Below are 21,007 nucleotides of genomic sequence, written 5' to 3' on the forward strand. Positions count from 1 at the left end.
AAATGATAAAACAAAATGGTGCAGTTCTATAAATTACTGAGATCAGTGAAACTTAGGAAGCATGATCTGAACTTGTGATCCAATGTCACGTGTATTTTACTTCATAGAATGTCCTTTTTAATATGAATCATGTTTTCTGTTCCTAACTTTAGCAAAAGTAAAAGGTTTAGGCGTTACGTGACTTTTTAAAAATACCTTTAGGGAATTATACATTTGATAACAAAGGATATCTTTACAGTGGTCACATCTCTGAAGGATAAGGAAGACAGATCCTGCTCGTATTTATCAGTAAACCTTAATTATTTGATGGAGTATATTAAAGTTATTAATTTGAAGTGTTTTCAAGGCAGATTTAAATGGAAAGAAAATGTGTTCTGTAATGATATTTTCCCTATATTTTTAGTAAAAAACTCAAGAATAATAGAAAGGGCCAAATCTTTATTAAACTCAAACTTCTAGAAATATTCAGTTACAGCTGGAAATAGGATTTCTTAAGCTATTCCTAAGTTTTCCATGCAACTGTTGGTTTTTGTGCTTTCTAAAACTACAGTGTACTTCATAACATTGAGACAGGGAAGTGAGATGGAGAGATCAATTTAAATTTTCCTTTCTAATGCTTCTCTTTTCTTGCTTTTTATCCACAGAATGTGTACACAGTTAGCTTTCCCAAGCCTGGTTTTGTGGAGCTGTCCCCTGTGCCAATTAATGTAGGAACAGAAATCAACCTGTCCTTCAGCACCAAGAATGAGTCTGGGATCATTCTCTTGGGAAGTGGAGGGACGCCAGCACTCCCTAGGAGAAAACGAAGGCAGACTGGACAGGTAGTCACACCTAGTTGGTGATGCATTCTCTTCAGTGCTTATATAAAGCAGTTATTTTATAAGGAGGCTAGTGAGGCATTTAGGGTTTGTAAATTCCTTTTATCATTTTAGATTTGTATCCTTTTTTTCATTATAACATTCCCTTTATTTATGCTTGTCTCCTATTTCTCTCTTGCCATCTTTTTAGGACATTTGTATCCCCTACAATTTTCTGGTTGATCAATTCCAGGTTATTTGCACCTACATTTCAAATGAATTTATCATAGGCATAAATAAAGATAGAAAGCTCAGCATATATTCAAAATTATACTAATCTTGTCTCTAAATCCAAGTCTTTACTAGATCTGTAGAGATCCATCCATGGTCTTGTACATTTAAATTCCTGCTAAAATCAGTTTCCTGGTGTCATTAGCTAAGGTGATGCTGTCTGTTAGGGCCGGGCATGCCCCACCCCTCTCTGGCACACAGAAGGGCAGAAGAGGGAAATAGAGCACAACAAGTGCAGGTATGGACAATGTGAAAAAGAAAAATAATAGCTCAGTCCTTCTTGTGACATTCAAATAAAGCCTAAACAGTGTTCTCCTTTGTAAGTTCAATCTGTTCTACCCTAGCCACTTGCTTCTGTTAAACACTGTCTCTCAGATGCCCAGATCTAGAGTTATACTTTACTGCCTTAACAGCCAGACCCTCAAACATATTTTTAAATATAATTTTTACATTCAATCTAGTTTTCCTCAGTGAAAGGGCTCGTAGGAATTACCCAGTCTGCCATGAGGGGAAGATGACAATGCTTTACAATATGCCCATAAATAACCACACATCCTTTTAAGTCTGGTTGTGTTATTTGTGATTATATGTGCTTTTAGTCAACTTTATCATTTAATATTTAGCAGAGTATTATGCAATAAATCTTATTAATTGCTTTAAAAGTAATAAAGCTTAAATAAAATATTAGCAAACAGAACCCAAAGTTGTATAAAGGAAAGATAATACATCATGAGTAAGTTGGGTTATCTCAGGACTGTAAGGGTGGTTTATATTAGAAGATTTTAAAACTGTATAATCATCTCAACAGGTGAAGAGAAAACATTTGATAAAATTTAACATCCATTCATGATTTTTAAAAAGTTCTAGAAAACTAAGAAGAGGAACCATCTTCCTTAACCATATGTAAAAAGATAAAATGAATATTCTTGAAAGAAACACGTTGGAAACAATTCCTTTAAAATCAGAACCAAAAAAAAGACTGAATATTATAACTGTACTGGTCTTAACCAGTGCAATTAGAAAAGAACATCTAAATATAATACAAAAACAAATATATAATTTAAGAATAAATATAACAAATCAGTTCTAAGAGCTATATGGAGAAAATCATAAAATTTTATTGAAAAACATTAAAGTAGTCCTAAATAAATATAGATATTAAACACTTTGATGGAAAGACTCAATATCAAAGAGATGCCCATTCTCCCCAATATGATATTGTAGATTCACTTCCCATAACTATAGTGCCTTATTTTTTTTGTGAATCATTATAAACTAATTGTAAATTTCATATGAAAGAACAAAAACCGTGAAATAGCTGAATAAGGTTAGGTAGGCTGCCTTACCATCTATCCGCTCAGCTAGAAGCCAGAGTTTTGAATAGTGGTAGCATGCCTTAACTCATAACTAACTCTGTATTGGTGGAACAGAATAGAGAGCTCTGAAATTACCCAAGTATAAATGGAAGCTTGACATTTGACATAGGTGGCATTGCAGATCACTAGGAAAACAGTGGGCCTTTTGGTGAATGATTGCATGGAAAAAGTAAAAACCCGTTTCTACAGAGAAAAATAAATTTCTGATGAATTAAAGTCTTTTCTATCAAAGACACAACTTTAAAATTTTTATAAGAAAATATAGAAAGAGAAAGTTTGACCTTGGGTAAGGAAGATTTATTGAAGAAAGCAAGATTGAAAATGTTAACTTCATTAAAAGTTAAGACTGGTCATCAATTTACAAAAAAGACAAGCCCCAACCTAGAAATTTACAGTACCTATCACCTACAAAAAAATTGGTATCCTGAATATAAAACTAACTTAAAAATCAGGAAAAAAAAAAAAAAAGATAAAAATGTATAGAACAATGGACAAAAGACAAACAGCCATATCACAGAGGAGGAAATAAGAAAGCCCACAAACAAGTGAAAAAATTCTCAACTTTATTTGTAATCAGGAAAATGCAATTTAAGACCACAATGATATGACATTTTGTACCCACTAGATTGGTAAAACATTAAGAAGTGAGATAATATCAAGTATTGGCAAGATGTGGATCAAAAGGAATGCTTTAATCGCTGCTACTATAAAGCCACTTTGGAAGACAACTGGACATTATCTTTATGTTGAAATATGCATACTGTACAAGCCAACAATTTCACACCGAGGCATAGACCTAAGGCCTTGCACATGCACAATGAGACATGTGCAAGGATGTGTACAGCTGCATTATTTATACCAACAGAACTGAAAACAACCTAAATAATCATCAAATGGATGAACAAAGAGTGACATTATCACATAATGGAATGTTAAACTTCAGTAAATATGGATACATTATAACTAAATAAAACAATATATCTGAATATTAGGCACTGAATAGAAATGAAAAATGCCTCTACTACATGCAGTATGATACTCATTTTTATGTATTTCAAATACAAGCAACATTGAACAATGTACTGTTTACAGATACATACATATGTGAATTTCCAAACTCGATTTTAAAAAAACAAGGGAATGATAAACATAAATTTCATGTTAGCAGTTACCTCTGAGATAGGGAGGCAGAAGAATGGATTGGGAAGAAGCTCACAAATAGATGTAACTATACTGTTTCTTAAATTGGATGGTAGATTTACAGGTACTCATTTCATTCTACAGTTGTGAACATAGCATCATCATTTACATATATCATATGTTTATAATGTGAGGAAGATATCAAAGAACCATAATAAAAATATGTTTTGAATAGTGGGGGAGAGAAGTTCCTTCTTTCATTTCTTTCTGTATATAATAAGCACTGAATAAATATGGACTATAAATACTCTCACAAATCCTTTATCTTTGAATCCTGAGGAAAAAAATTGTTTTCTCACTTTTACAAGTTATAAGGTAGTCCTAATAAGAGATCAGATCAAACGTTCTGAAATAGATTTCCATTAAAGGACCATTGTTTTCTTAGTATCTGCCAAATTACTAGGTATGGCCTACTGGCTCCAAATTTCTCCTCATTGGGACTAAATGAATGAACTTGAATCATCAACTTTCAGGAGATTTCTTGAAGTCAATATGTTCCTATTAAGATAAGAAAAATAAGAAAATACGAAGCACTGTAGTCCAAAGTAATTTGAAATGACGCTTAAGTCTTTTAGCAATTTAACAATAAGGAAGGTCTGCTTTTAAAAATGTCAGAGGAAATGCTGTCTGAAAAGGGAAACAATGTTAAATAGTTCCTATTCTGCTGAATGGGTTTGGTATATCAAATGATCAATCAACTAAGAAGTTTTAATTGAGTGAGTCTTTTATGCTTGCCTCCTCGTTGGATGGTGAGCACTACTCCAGGGGACATTTTGCTTTAGACAGAGAGCTGCATAGCTACATAGCTGATTTAGTAAATTATTGGAGGCATTATAATGTTTGACTGAAACCACCTCCACCGCCGCAGATGGCTCCGGAGGCCCCGGCAGTCACTGGGCAGAGAGGCCCCCCACAATCCTCCAGATTTGGAGCCACATGGCATCAGTTCCGGGGAGGAGGCCTGCCTTCGAGCCCCCTAGGGGTCATCAGAACCGTACTGGTTGCTATAGTAACAGTGGCAAGAAGAGAGCAGGCATGTTTGTGGGTGAAAAAAACTGTCTTCCTTCTTTCTGAATGTGGGAGACCAGTTACATCTAAGTGATAGCAATCTGTTCAACCAGCTCAGAGAACACAATTGAAATCTAAACATTCAGAATGGCAGGAGGCTGAGGGGCAGACCTGATTTCCAGAAGCCAGCTGTCCTCTTGTGAATGTAAGGGAAAGGATATGGTTGACACCTCTATTTCCTGAGGGGTTTTGTAAGTTGATGCCCAATCCCAGCATAGCAGTTACTTGCAGCAGCTCAATCCACTCTGCAGAGAACTGCTAAATCGTCCAATTCGCATTCCATCTAACATGCCAAAAAACAAAGGGTAAAAGATTTTAAAATGGTATTTCCAATGGCCTTAACGCCTTTGTAAGGAAATGTCTGATTTCTCAGGTACATGCTCAGGGTCAAAGTGTGAGAACCTCTAAAATGAAGTCCTTGATGAGCTGTTTAGTCCTCCGTTTGTTCTTGCAGGCCTACTATGCGGTATTCCTGAACAAGGGCCGCCTGGAAGTGCATCTCTCCACCGGGGCGCGGACGATGAGGAAAATCGTCGTGAAACCGCAGCCGAGCCTGTTTCACAACGGGAGAGAACATTCCGTGCATGTAGAGAGAACTAGAGGGTAACAATAACTCCGGCGTACTTATCGTTAAGCAACCCTACCAGCACCAACTTGTTTCCGAGCATTAGGCTCAGCCCAAGGTTGTAGGCATATGCAGTGCCCAGCTATGAAGTGGCTTCATTTTCTCTTGACCTTTCATTCTCCAGGAACTTCATTTACCGTGGCCCTCAGGATTCTACTGTAACATTGTTATTCTTGGCAGTTCTCTCCACCTTTGGAGAAACCAAATGCATCTCCTGAGGCTATAGATCAGAAAAACCCCACCTCTCAAATCCTCTTCTCAAGTAAGATGTGTGCCTAATGAAGGGCGCAGGAGAGCTCAGCTAGAGGCCACAGCCTTTGGCTGCTGCTGCTTCATTCAGGGTCCAAGGCCGTTAGAGCAGCTGCTTAGAAACCTGTCACAGATAAGGGGTGGCAGCAGCTCCAGGCCCTACAGAGCAGAGCTCCGTGTTCACGTGGCAGCCACACCACCATGCCTGGTTCCCCGTCGCCCTCCCCCAGGTGTGCAGGCTCTCTGTGGAGTGACTTAGGGAGAGAACAGAGCTGAGGGAGGGGAGAGAAAATGTGGCTCTCTACAGAGCCACAGAAGCACAGGCTTTCCAACCCGAGTCAGGGAATTGGCCTCAACAGTGTATAAACTGATTCTTCAAAATGTTGCAGTACATCCATATTTTTCCTCAAAGTATTGTGTGGTGACTCAGAGAGGTAATTAGTTGAAAAGACAATTAAAAGAGGGGGAGAAAAGCCTAGAGACTTCAAGGGCCTCCGAGCTCCAAACAAGCAATCTGTTTACTATACTAAAGACTTAGAAAAGAACTGGAAATCAAATCTGATGACTCCTCAAAACACAAAGAGTACTTTGATTTATTTATTTTTTTTAAGATTTATTTATTTATTTAATACCCCCCTCCCCCGGTTGTCTGTTTTCTGTGTCTATTTGCTGCATCTTGTTTCTTTGTCCGCTTCTGTTGTCGTCAGCGGCTCGGGAAGTGTGGGCGGCGCCATTCCTGGGCAGGCTGCACCTTCTTTGGCGCTGGGCGGCTCTCCTCACGGGCGCACTCCTTGCACGTGGGGCTCCCCTACGCGGGGGACACCCCTGCGTGGCAGGGCACTCCTTGCGCCCATCAGCACTGCGCATGGCCAGCTCCACACGGGTCACGGAGGCCCGGGGTTTGAACCGCGGACCTCCCATGTGGTAGACGGACGCCCTAACCACTGGGCCAAGTCCGTTTCCCCAAAGAGTACTTTTAAATACAACAGTATGAATGTGTAGCAATAATTCAAGTAAGCAAAGCTATTCTATAGTATTAGGACACACATTTTCTACTTATCTGTGTGGATAAGAGTTAATATAAGTACCCAGGATTCTTATCTACTAAGTAAATGATAAAACTTTCCTTGGCTCTTTTATTATTATTATTATTATTATATAGAGCAGCAGGTTGTGGGCTGAAGTGATACTAAGCATTCATGTGGTGTCTACTAACTGAGATGCTTAGAAACCCTGATTAAGACAAATAAGTCATCAATATTTGGACACACTAAGAACTTTCACTAATCTAATAGCTATATATTTCAGTCATGGGCTCTGGGGAGAAATGCAAATGGAATTTCCTCATTGGAATCTTAGGAAATGCTTTAGCATACTGAAAGATACGATATTTCTCCTAGATAAGATCCCAGGCCTTTGCCAAACTTTAACGTTTCTCATGACAGGGACGATTTTTTAAAGTCTTTAAACAAGCATGTCAGTAAGGGAATACAGACTTGAGAAATATGGTTGACCAAAAATAATCTGAAATTTGTTGTTTTGTAGAGAAAGAGTTTGGAAATTCCCAAATGCATTAGGATGTTAGACTGAGGTGTCCTTTGAACAGGTGTTTCTTCAAGAAGGACATTTTATTATGCCAGCTTCACAGCTGTTGGCCATCAATCCTACCTTTATTTGATTAAGCTCAGTGTAAAGTACATCAGTGAAAACTGGCCATTCGGTTAATTGGCCATATAAACAAACAGGTTTGCCATTCACCGTTAATTACAGGATAGTGTATTGGACAAATCAGTGGGCAGTCACTGAACTCTGTGCCAAAACAAGAACACGTTTGTTACCATGATGTCTCATCAGCACTCTACGGTCAAAAAACAATCATCTACCCTTTATGCAAGTGCTACAGTGAGCTGATGAATGAAGAGATCGCTAATGACCCTTAGCTCATCAGCCCAGATATATTTTTTAATGCCTCATATGCCAACTCCATGGCATGCTTCATGTCAAATACCAAAGATTATATCCTTTAATCCTTACAAATGTGCATGAGATCTGCATTAATATCCTTTCATTACCGAAGGCAAATATTAACTCACATATCTGAAGTCACGTAGCTACTAAATAACTGATTCAGGATTGAACCCAGAGACATTTGAATTTCGCACTCCCGTCTATCCTGAACCAGTCATTTATCCTTACTCTTTTGTTGTGATCTCAAAGATACGAATTACTTCCTGTTGGTCATGATCCTGTTAGTAATTTGGAAATACTTGCTTTCTCCCAACATTTTTCAGATTATAAATGTCAGTCATTATTTTTTTCCCTAAAACTCTGGATAAGAGTGGTAACATCAATACTACCTCACAGAATGATTGGGTTTTGACTAAATTTGGGGGGAAACTTCTCAAGATTGCTCTTGCCCTCCTCCTCCCAGCTGCACCTCTCTTCATACTCCCTCATTCTCTCTCCTTTCTATACCTTCCTCCTCAAAAATCTACTTTTGTTCACTTTGGTATTTCATTTCTTTTACCTCAGTGACTCGTGCCTTCTACACTGCTTTGCCCTCTGATCCTTCTCTCGGAGTCTACCTCAGCAGCCAGCACTTCTAACCTGACAAATATTAAGCCTTAAGAACTTGAGGGGAGTGGATGTGGCTCAAGCCATTGAGGGTCTACTTCCCACATGAGAGGTCCCAGTACATCCTAAGGAAAATAGAAACAAACAAGCAAAAACAAATGTAAATACCAACTCAGGGCAACGAATGTGGCTCAGTGGTTGAGCTCCAGCTTCCAACACACGAGGTCACGTGCTCATTCCCCAGCCCCGGTATCTAAAAAAACAAATAAATAAGCAAAAAGAACTTGAAATAGCAGCTTAGGCAAAGAGGTTAAATAACCAAGCTAGTTTTCTCCTCTGGGAGAGCATTTTTCACACAGGTAAGGAAGTAGGATAAAGGCATAGAGTTGGATCAGAGATTTTGGAAGTAATAGGAGTATCCAGTATGGGATCATAGTTTTGCAGTCTGCATATTTCTTTCTTACCATCCACAAAGTAGTTTATCAAAAAAATAAAGTAAAAATTTGTTTCTCCTCTACCTCTGCAATCCAATTACTGGTGGTTTGAGGAAAAAAAAAATCCTAGACCAATATTCCCAACAATCAAGAAACAGAATGTTAGTAATAAATGTTAGTAATAAAATAGTTAATTATGAAACTGAGAATCAGCCACTGAAATTGTAAGAAAATACAGCTGGCCTATCTCAGTACTAACAGTAACACAACATTTAATATAGTGCTTTGCAAGCCATAGAGTCTTAATAAAGAGTTGTTGAATAAATACTTTAAAAAAACATACCAGGATCATAATGGACATATGGGTAATGTCCTTATTAAATAAATGATGTAGATTTGATGCTCCTGGATTGTAAAATACAAGCAGGAACAAGTTTCTGTCTTCTAGCAATGCCCTTATTTAGTAATACAACCTCGGGGCAACCCCTAAATTAATGTTTTCCACTGTCTGAAGTAGGTAATTGTATACCCAGTTTATAAATGAATGGAATGAGACTGAGAGGAGTAAATAACTTGCCGGAAGTCACACAGCTAGTAAGCTTCTGAGCTAGTACTTAATTCCAGTCTGTCAAAGCCATGCTCATTCTCTGTCACCACCCCATGGTCTGGTAAGAAAGGGCCACTCTTATGCTCCTCGAGGCAGGACCGAATTAGAAAGAGAAGGGATCCTGGCTCCTTAAAAAAATTCTAATCAAGACCAGAGATTTGCTCTCCTTTGACAATTTTGGATAGTGGCTTGAACCCCCATTAAACCCCTAGGGACACTGCTGTAGCATATTAGTCAGGAGCTGCTTTTAGGAAAAGTAAAAAAGAAGGTGTTTAAAGCATGTGTGGGGGGTGCGGGGACTTCTCAAAATCACAGACACCCAGAAGTGTGTGGATTTCTAAAAGTAAACCATCAACCCTTTTAGCAATGAGGCTAATCTCCTGATTTTTGCTACCACACCCTTCCAGAGCTTGGGAGAAAATCAATATATCATTTTCCTTTGCAACTAAATCCAACCTGCTCCCTCTCCACCCCCTAAACGGGGACATTTTCAAGCCATGGTGACATCCATCTTTTGTTCCATACTCTTACTATGAATTGTCCAAAAAAGAAACAGTTGCTCAGTGCCAGTTCAGAGACTCTTTGCCCTGGTTTATTGTCCCAAATTATACTTGTGGTTTTTCTTCTTTATAAAATCAAGAAAGATGGTACTTCAGGGCTGAGTTTCCACTCAATTATTTTGATTTTCTCCACAAATATGAAGTAAGTTTTCAGTAACACATTAATAAGCCTCAAGCTTGTAACTAATACTTATGACTAATACCGCCATGCTGACTGTTGGGGCTGATGCGCAAAAGAGCTTCTAGCACAAAAGAGAAAATGCCATTGGTCGTTTTCACCATCAGAACCCTTTGTCTCATTCTTAGTCTTTGACCCGTGATCCAAGGATTGTTGTGAATAAAGTAGCTTGAGGTTCTCAATTAGTACTGTGTACATTATCTCTCATAAGCAAATCAGGGAAATTTAATGAAACAGCCACTAAGGAAAATCATGGCCAGGAACAATTAGCATGGTGTTCTTGCCTGCCTCTTCCATTCAAAAGCCAGCAGCGACAGTTTTTATAAAACGTACTCTATGTATTTGCTGTTCATTCCTGCAGTCTAAGCTCTCAGGAGTACAATTTGTCCCCTAGAAAGAAGATAATGGTTAGCACAAACTGAGAAATAAAGAGCCAAACAAAACATGACCCCATGCTGTGCTAAACCCACCGAGAGCCTTATACAATTAGACATTATTACACCGCGCAGAAGCCTCCGCTCTTACCGGCTCATGTGCTGGGCTGCCGACCACTGCTGTCAGCCCACCGAGGCTAATGTTGCAGCTCCGCCGTGGCCTGGCTCCTGTAAACTCTCAGGAAGAGTTAACGAAGCAGGCAGCGGGACAAGATCCTGAGAAACAACATTTGCTACTGTAGAACGCCTTCTCGCCACATTTGAGCTCACTTAAAAGCTACAGGAGGGAAGGGTGAGGGGTAGCAGGGAAAAGGTTGATTTCCAATTGCATTGACCATTATGGGCTTCCTACTTGCTTATTTTTCTATCTTACCAGCATCTTTACTGTGCAAGTCGATGAAGACAGAAGGCATATGCAAAACCTGACCGTGGAGCAGCCTATCGAAGTGAAAAAGCTCTTCGTGGGGGGTGCTCCCCCAGAATTCCGACCTTTCCCTCTCAGAAGCATTCCTCCTTTCGAGGGCTGTGTGTGGAACCTGGTTATTAACTCTGTGTAAGTGGAGCTCCTTGCTACGTGTATAAATATATTTTGGCATGAGGATCACTGTTGCTTCTACACTATACAAAACCATGCCATCAGAAAGCTGCCGGGAAGGAATCAATAAAGATCTTCAAGTTACATTTAGGAAAGGGCTCTGATGCCTTTCCAAGAAGGGTGAGAGGTGGGGAGTGGATGGAGCTCAAGTGGTTGAGTTTCTGCTTCCCACATACACGGTCCCAGGTTCCATCTCTCATACCTCCTAAAAACAAACAAACAAAAAAACAACTCTCCTCAGGGGTTGAGTGCCTGCTTCCCCTGTACAAGGTCCTGGGTTCAATCCCAGTACCTCCTAAAAAACTCTTTTTCTTAAAAAAAGGGGGGACCTCAATTCATTTCAAAGAAGGAAGCAAGACAATAAAAATTAAAAAAAAAAAAAAAAAAGATAAAATATTTCGTTTAAATTCATTCCACTAGGCCCATGGACTTTGCACAGCCGGTATCCTTCGAAAACGCGGACATCGGTCGCTGTGCTGATCAGAAGCCCCGTGAGGATGACGATGGAGCAGTTCCAGCTGAAAGTGTTGTCTCTCCAGAGCCTGTTCCCACCCCAGCCTTCCCCACACCCGCCCCAGTTCTGGCACCTGTGAGTGTTTCTATTCGCATTGCTTTCTGTTTTGCATCCTGCACTTTGAGGCCTCTTCAGGCGGAAGGACATTTGAGATAACTGGTATAACCTACTGCTAGTACTGGAGGCAGGCGGTCCTGTCCAGGAAAAATGATTCTTCCCACATCGTCCTCAGGTTCCTTTTATTTATGGATCTGTTCTGCTTTCACTGGCCTGTTTTTTTAAATAAAACATGTTTTCACTGGAAAAGTTGAAAAGCACAGAAATGCCCCAATAATCAGGAATAAGCCCACCTATAATACACCATAACCATATTTATTTTCAGGCCCTTTAATGCATTTTATATAGAAGATCTCATATCATATGTACAATTTGATATTGTTTTTCTACCTACTGGTAATCCATAATTAAAACTGTTCCTAAACACAATATAAATGTGTGTATATGACTGTATACATCTATATGCACACACAAACACAGACACACATATTATTTCATAGTATGGAGGCAGTATATCTTGAGTAGAGCATGGGCTCCAGAGTCAGACCAAACAGGTTCAAATCCCTGCCACTCTCACATGCCATCTGTATGAACCTGGGAAAGCTATTTTCCCATTTATTCATCAGTTTCCTCATCTGTAAAATGAGGATATTAATAGTACATACATCAAAGAGTTATTGTAAAGATGAAAAAATCACGTTTGTTAAACAGCACACCATGCCTGGCATTTAATAAATGGCATAGTTAATGACATAGTGATAATAATGATTACTATTTTAATAAATTCTTTCTATGTGCCAGCCGCTGGCTAGATGAATTCCATTTAATATTACAGGTAATTCTCCTAACAGCACTGTAAATTCTCCTAACAGCACTGTATCATTATCCCATTTTTAGGTGCTTCTCAGAATTAGCTACCTTAAATAACTAACCAATTCACACAGCCAGTAAATGGCAAGGTAGGAATTTTAATCCAGTGAGTCTAACTCTAAAATCTGGCTTCTTATCTCTACAACATTGTCCCTACACCATTTATTCTACCTCATTCCCATGGTGAGCCGTTTAGGTTGTTTCCAGTTTTTCACTACTAGAAATTCTGTGCAACAAACTTTTTCACCATTTCTAACTTTTCTTAGAAGAGTTTCTTAGAGAATTATGAGACCAGGGGTGAAGATGCCTAAGATTCTCAAGACATTTATCCGAATTGCTTTTTCCAAAGATTACACCAATTTATGTTCTCACCATCAGCGCATCCAAGAAGGTCCACCTCACTACCCCTTGACAGCACAGGCATCATGGTTGTAATCCTTGATAACTGAGGCATGGATCATGTAGTCTTGAGTGCAGATTTTGAAAACTCAAACATTTCATTTCTCTTCTTTAGTTTCCATGATGGGATTGGTTATTTTGTAGAGCAATGAGTTCCTTGTCACTACAAGTATTTATTAAATGGAAGGCCAAATAATCATCTTTCCGAAAAACTGGTCACTTATTCTAAGCATCATTTTCATCCTCTGTAATATGTAATAGTATGCCTTCCTTACCTACCACCTGGGGTTATTTTAAGAAACAAATGAGGGAATGTATGTGAAAGTGTTTTGGAAATTGGAAGAAACACATGCACCCACAGATACCGTGAGGAATCTTTGCATTTACTGAGTAACTATTGTCTGTCTTCATTGGAGTTGCTCAACCAGTCCGTGTTGGTTTGGTTTGCTTTATTTGGGGATAACCCAAATAACCAAAAGTTGGTCCCCAGGATCAACTTTTTTTTCAAAGTGCCCACCAATCTTGTTTTATCGGTTTTCTCAAGTATATTCCCATATCCCTCTGTAGTTTCTGGAAACTTCATTTTTTCCATTTTTCTGAAAATGAAAGTACTTACCCATTCTGGGACTTTAATAACCATCTGTTCTAATCCCAGCTTCCATTATCTCTCAGCAGTGCATGTTTTAACTTTTCCAAAACAGAGCAATCCAATTAGTAGACAAGAAGAAAGCAAGAGAGAAGTTGAGTAGCAGCCCAAATGGTTGCTTCAAAAAGAATCATAGAACATTAGAGACCTTAGAGCTTCCAACTCTTCATTTCCATGTGAGGAAGTAGCGCCATAGAAGGTACACCATGGCCCAAAGCCATCATATTGGCACTTTCTTTAACCCAGATAACTAAATTCCAGCTGCTATCTTCCCTTTTCTTTATATTATAATTTTTATGAGCAGGTGATTCAAATTATATGTTGTAGAACTTTCCATCTCTGTTGAGCTCCATTATATGTTAGAATTTCAGATCATAGAGCCATACATATCCTCTCTTAGAATTTGGTTTCTTTCCCTCTTTTCTCTTTTCTTTTTTTTTTTTCGGTGGGGGGGCTGCTTTTATGAAAGTTACTGAACATTAAAGGTGTGACTATTTATTTCATAACAGATATTTATTAAGAACTTACTAAGATATCATCATTGCTAGCCAGAGAGAAAAAAAGAAAGTAGAGAAAGACAGACATGGACATAAATAATATAAATAAGAAAACATGTGGAAGTTGATTAGGATAAGCAGCAAATGTAGGCTGTGACTAGAACCCAATAGCTTTCAGGATTGAAAATTGGAAGCATGGCAGGGGACATCATTAGCTCCATCTCAGTAAAATGGTTAATGGTGCCTAGAAGCCTGAAAACAGGTCCATCAAATGCAAATCTTAGTATATTCCCATGCTCTTGTGCGTCAGTTCTTTTCATTGAAACATTGCAAAAAGGTAATGATATACTAATGACATTATGTTAAGTGGGAAAAGCGGGATGTAAAACTATATATACTGCATACTCATATCTATATCAATAGACAACATAAAAACTTTTGCAATAAATTCAGGTATATTTATAGACTAGAGGTGATTTTCATCATTTGAATAAAAATTCTTAAAGTTGGTTTGTTTTCATTTTATATTATAGCAGTTTTTGACCGTTTTTCCTCCCCAGCCCTCAGTTGTAGAGCTCACCTGTGGTTCTCACCTGGGGAAGAGGGACCTGGGGCCTCCCTCCAACCCTTCTCTTTGAGAGTCACTGGGAAAACCAGCTCAGCCTGGAGACCTAGTGTTCGAAGACATGGTCTACTTCCCTTCCCGCTGCAGCCCACCTGCCTTTACTCCATGAACTGAGGCAGGTTACTTGTCCTCTCTAAATATAAGAACTAGTGTAATAATACCTACCCCTGAAGATCATCAGGAGGGAGGAAACCCTATATTGTATGCAAAGCACCCAGCACACACCTGGCTGACAGCATGCCATTGCTCCTATTGGTTCTTCCCAAACTAATCAGTTAAATGTCACACTGTTAGGGCAGTGAAAGCATTAAGAAAAGGGCAGGTGGTGGGTATTCCATTTTTAAGCAGTTACAAACTCCCACTGGATATGGTAATTCTTTCCCAAGTTTCCCATAATTTTCAATTCTCATCCATTTTCCTTTGGGTCAGAATTTAGACTTTTAACATTTTATTTAAGAATTGGAACTTAGAGGATAATACCTAAAATGGGAACTGCCAATCTATGAACTGCATACTTGTTTTAGCGTAATCAACAGGAAGGATCTCCTATTCCTAGTGCCTTATTTTTTCTTCTTTAAATCCATCATATCCCACCCTGCCAGCAGTGTATAGGACCAGACGGTATTTACTCTACTCCAGGGCATCTTGAGTATCTTGAGAAAATACTACCAGGGTGAGATGGATTATGTCAACCCAATTATTAATATATGTTACAACATTATAGATTAGAAACATTTCATCCATATTCATTGACTTGACTGTGTTAATAAATATAAAGAGAAATATGTTCTCTCTATATTTTTCTTATTCTTTAGTCCATGTATGTGAAATTAGCAGCAAAAAAAAGGTTAGTTGTAATTATTGCAGCTTCTGTTAATATTAACTATTTTTTATCTGTTTTATCTCAATTTGAACAAGTAAAAGAAGTTGGTTGCATACTGGACATGCTTCAGTACACATGAATAGCCTATGAATAATGGCTACTAGATTTTAGGGATGTGGCTGTCAGAGTCACTTTGTAATTCTAAATACCCCCAGCCTTTTGAATACTGGGCTTGTTAGAAGACACATATGTAGGACCTTATGTAGAAACCACTGGCTGTTCATTTCAGGTAAATGGATGGACTCTTAGCCTTTGGGTGTGAAGTAAAAAATGTGGGAGTAGAAAACAGCAAAGAATGGAATGGACTCTTCAATGAAACAATTAAAGTACTTTATCATTCGTCCCTTGAAAGTAGAATTTGGTTTTAATTTCCATAATTCTAGCAAACATGGCAGTTAAAATGGTATATTAATGTATATATAGTATAGTTTAAAAATTCCATTTTATAATTTTCCTATTCCACATTGAAAGAATGCCTTTAGTTTTGGGGGTGAGGGAGTATTATATTTAATTGGAGTTGTCAGGTATGAGTCCCACAGAAATTTAAAAATTTTCTGTCTTAAAAGAGATCTGATTTTTAGCTCTTTGAAACCATTGCCACTTCAATTTCTGATAATTATTAAAGTTATTGTATTTTTAAATTAGAATTATCAATTCCTTGAACTTTGAGATGGGTTTCTTAGAAATAGGTCCCACTTTTAAATTTTTCTTTTAAAAATGTGGTATTGGATGATGACCTTTACACAGTTTCTGAGCACTGTTAACAGTGTCTGGAAATCATTTTGAGAGATCATTGGAAAGCTAAACATTCTAAATTTAACATGAACACACTTCTTTTTGATGCAGAAAATAAAATCAGATTTTTCAAAGTAAAAAAAAAAAAAAAGAACTGGAGGAAACATTACTACATATATTTGTGCATATTTCTCACAGATGATGGCAGAGGGCCCAAGCAGATAATAGCCTGGACTTTGAGCATTACAGGAATTTGTCAAAATGTGTTAAGTTGTCTGCAAGTGTTCATATCAAGTCTTCATAATAATTGGCCTGTGTGGTTTTGAATACCAGTGAGCTGACTGCATTTTTTTAAACTTAAGTTTTATTGCAAAGTTGAACTTTGAACCTGAAAGTTTAATATATTAAAACTAAGAGGCAACATGTATGAGCAGCCATGAAGAGACCCAGTGCTGTTATAGGCTTTGGGATTTGAGAAAAAGTTAGTAGGCAGGAAAGGAAAGCAAAAAAGCAGCCTTAATGCTACAACTTTAAAACTCAGTGCAGTACAGGTCAAAGGGTAAGTAGACTAGATACAGAAAATGTATTTAAAGTGAAACACACATTTTCTGTCCTGTGAAGACCCTCTCTTCAGGCATCAGGGTGTAAATAATACTGCCAATGACCAACATATGCCAAAAGATCTCATGTGCTGACAATTAACCTAATTCAATTTCTCAACAAACAGCCTGACTGAGGATTTTCTATTTCAGAACATTAGGATTAGGACTGTTCAAAAGTGTCTTTCACTTAGTATTCATCCTTAAAGAAGAACATCACAAATAAACAGCCAATCTCTGGGTTGTAGTTTTGATGTCTGTGTTTGCTAAAGAGACTTATTGACTCAAGAAAGAAGAAAATGATACAATATTTATGACCATTCATTAATGGGTGCTTTCAATGACAAGAACAAAGATGCTAGTTTTGATAAATGATATTTAAATCTCTGCTCTGGACCAATCTGAATTCAAAGAATGCTTATCAATCAATTGCTATCTTGAATCCAACAACTCATTTCCAAATGTCAGCTAGCAACCAGCACTTGGAAATGACTACTGCTTTATTCTGACCAGAAATTAAAATGAGCGGTTTTCACCCTGTTACGAATCTACTGGACTGTCCACTTACCCACACAGTGGTTTTCAGAAGCATGGCCTCCTTCACATGCCTGTCCAGCCACATCATGCCTTTTTCACAGATGCACCTCCACAATCAACTCCTCTCCCACACACACACCTGCCAATCTACGTACAACATGTCACCTGCCAAGCAGAAATAAATATGAAGCAGGCACATCGTGCCCTGGATTTTTATACATTTTCCCCCATGTACACTTGTAGTACTTTAAAGAGTCCCCACCAGGTGGCAGAATTGTAATGTGTTGAGATTGATGAGCCTCTCCTGGGACCCTAATTTTTTTTTATTGTTGTTTTTATGCGTTTCATAGATCAGTGATTCCAAAACAACCCAGGAGGAACATCATGTCCATAAAGATGATGACTCCCCTTAAGCTCACATTAACTTGAAGGAAAAAGATGCATCCTGCAATGACCATTCTTTAAAGGCTCCTTAAAATCACCTCCCTCATTAAATGCTTCCTCCTGCCGCCTCTTTCTTAGCTTAGATTTCTATGGGAAGCAGAATTGAAAATGATCTTAGTGACAAGATCATTTCATTCCTGTGCAAACCATGGGACACTCTGTGTTCCATCTCACATGTTCCCTTCAAAATGTTAGAAGAAAAAGAAGTTGCAGAGGCAGGGTGAGCAGCTCCACACTCCTAATATCAGGGCTGCTTTCAGATTTACCCAGGAAAGTGATGCAAAGCCGGCACAAGCCAGGTCTGCCTCCCTTTAAGGAATGGGGAGAAGAGATTGAGAGTTGCAGCCCCAAATTTACTAGATTAAAGATCTGAAAATGTTCTTCCCCATCTAAATCCTAAAGTAGATACATACAGAAATCCCCTTCCCAGGCATGTCTCAGTGCTTTGCCAGCTGCTAGTGTTATAAAGGAAGGTAGTAGACGTTTGTCTTCGTCTGCCAGGCTGCTATAACAAATACCACATAATGCGTTGGCATATCAGCAGAACTTCGTTGTCTCTCAGTTTCAGAAGCTTGAAGACTTGCTTTCTCCCAGAGTCAGTAGTATTCTGGGGCTGCTTTGTCCCAGATTTAACTTGACTCTTTTCTTCCTTTATCTTAAGGGGTCCTATTTTACAAGGGTGGTTCATATCTACAGGGATGCAGATTAAAATGAAGGATATGTCTTTTCTGGGGTACAAAACTCAATCTACTGAAGGGGACCAGGGCACTCCTTGGCCGGGTTCATTCTCTCCACGTGGCAGAATAGAAAGACACACCAAACTAGTCTAGGAAGGAAAAGGGGCTTTTTTGCTGGTGGGAGGCCAGAGATGTAACCGATCTCAAATCAGCCTCCCCATTAAGGGTTTTCTCACAGCTTTTATACTGATTGAAACAGAGGAAGTTAATCATCAGGGTGACATTTCTAAGAAGGGTTTGGAAAATTTCATTACTATCTGCTTCCTCAGTTAACCTTAAAGAGTGCCTGGCACCTGGGGTGGGGCAGTCTTGGGTGATAAGGATGGGAAGGTGGTATAATGTGAGGGTACTGATAATGATGGATGTGAAGGTAAAGGTAAGTTATACCTTCTTTGGTAGAGCTAAAGCTGGTTAATGTTAAATCTGTAGCTCTGCGTGCCTCCTGACATGTGCACAGAAGTTATATTGACTTTTTCTAACATAATAAGGTACAGTACAGTGCCTTAATATTTAAGTTACACTGGATTTCTCTAGCACTGCACAACCACAAAGTTTTATTAATGCAACCTCCGTAATATCCATCCTGTTGCAAATCGATGATAGTAAACATCAGTTGAGGATGTTTTTAAAGAAAAATGAACTTACTGTAGCGACTTTGTACTTTGAGATCGCCTGTAAGAGAGATGAATTTGTTCTTACTCTTCTGTAAGTTTGGCCAACCTGAGAACACTCTTTTGTTAGCCATGGTTTCTGCCTGCTTCTCAAGGCCCACCTAGGGCAGAAGTCAGGTGGGAGCCCCGACAGCAGGTGCTTGTCTTCCCAACTTCCAAGAGGGTGTTTCATGGAATTCTTCTTAAAAGGACCTTTACAGAGTCCCTGCTCTTTTCTGGTCATAGGTTTTCCTAAAGTGACTTCAGTAAAGCCTCTTCCATCCACATCATGTGACACCATGTGACAGAGAATGGCTGTTCAGCTAGGACCAGTTGGGAAATATCTCACCCCCTAGCAGGAGCAAGGTTCTTGTAATATTTGACTGCGATGTGACATGTAGAGACAAAAACTCTACAAAGCATATAGTAGTCACCATATACAATACCTAATCTTTAGAATTGCCACCTTGATAAGATTAAAAATTATATTAGAAAAGTCATATCATAGTAACATTTACAGATAGGAACCGGATGAGTGGCCACAACAGTAAGAATAATATGGAAATAACCTGCTGGAGGCTTTTTTTTAGGCTACACATTATTGTGTCCCAATTCCACAGCATTGCCCTGTTCCATCCTCTATTTTTAGAGGTGTTTTGGTGGAATTCTGACCCTAGTCGACTCAGGGTGGAGAGCGTTCTCTTAGAGATTTCTGCAGAGGACTGCAGGTTACTTTTTGTTTGTAATGGAGGCCTCTGAAGAGAAAGTATCGTGAGAGCTTGGTAAATATTCCTGTATTCCATTAATGGCACCATTACCTGCTGAGACATGGAGCTACCAAAGCCTTTTTCATCTGGGGACTATTTGCAGGCAGCATTAGGTGCTGCTTGTTGAGCCCATGGGAGACCACTCAGCTGTGCCAATGGACAGCATTTTCCTGTCCTACCCTCGGAGCTCTTGCATATCTGTGTGAATTCAAGCCACCATCTACTTTTCATGACCGACTGTCTCCTGGGAACCAAGAGGGGAAATACTTTCATGAAGACCAATTTTCTAGCATTTCAAAACACTCAAAACCTCTTACCTGCTGTGGTAGAGTGCTTAGTTTGATTAGACTTGAGAGAAAAGAAATGAGGCTTGTCTTCATCGATAAAATTCCCTGTGCATCACTGATACATACCACCCAAGGTAAACTGAGGTACACTGGGAAGAAGAGTCCACATCAAAGAAGCTGCCTGGGGCTGTTAGGGAGCCCTGCTGAGTCAGTGCTCCCTAGAGCAGCGGCCCATCCAAGCTGTTAAGTGCCTCTTTTCTTAACATTTTAAAAACATGTGTTGGTCAGGGTGTGCAGGCTGTTTTCTCATGTGCTGTGCATCCTAAAAGACTTCGTAAGCAATCTGTGCATGGAGCTGTCCTGTGAAAATAGAGAAGGGGTAAAGGGACTGGGGCCTTGATCATTCAAGTAGACTTGATTATCTGTTGAACTGAGGGCTATAGTAGCCAAATATAGTCCACCTAGCCGGGTCCACCTTGCAGGGCCCAGTGCAAAATGAAAATACAGGGTCCCTTGTTCAAAATCACTCGGAATTTCAAAATGGCGATAGCAGAGGGTTGAACAAAGCAACAACAGGAGTAGTTGTCCTGTGAAGCCATCCCATGCCCCGCTCTCCCTCTTAACCCCTCTACGATGCTAATCTTTGAACAGTGGCAGTTGAGCTGGTGTTCAGTAGGCTACATTTTAAAATGTGCAGGGTTGCCTAGCAACTGGCTAAGGACCTGAATGGGCTGGCTTGCTGGTTTAGATACACCATCTTAAAGCCGAAATT

The 21,007-nt window shown here is 39.1% G+C and overlaps 1 protein-coding gene across 1 annotated transcript in view; it reads left to right on the forward strand.

The window, feature by feature from the left end:
• The window catches only part of LAMA2 (laminin subunit alpha 2), a 588,895-nt gene that overhangs the window by 555,614 nt on the left and 12,274 nt on the right, over positions 1-21,007 (forward strand). Inside the window, exons 53-56 of the mRNA XM_071218658.1 lie at positions 645-821; positions 5,187-5,335; positions 10,770-10,946; positions 11,409-11,577. Coding sequence (XP_071074759.1) covers positions 645-821; positions 5,187-5,335; positions 10,770-10,946; positions 11,409-11,577 — 672 coding nt within the window. The remainder of the gene's footprint in view (positions 1-644; positions 822-5,186; positions 5,336-10,769; positions 10,947-11,408; positions 11,578-21,007) is intronic.

Source organism: Dasypus novemcinctus, chromosome 11, assembly GCF_030445035.2.
Source record: "Dasypus novemcinctus isolate mDasNov1 chromosome 11, mDasNov1.1.hap2, whole genome shotgun sequence".
Classification (NCBI taxonomy): domain Eukaryota; kingdom Metazoa; phylum Chordata; class Mammalia; order Cingulata; family Dasypodidae; genus Dasypus; species Dasypus novemcinctus.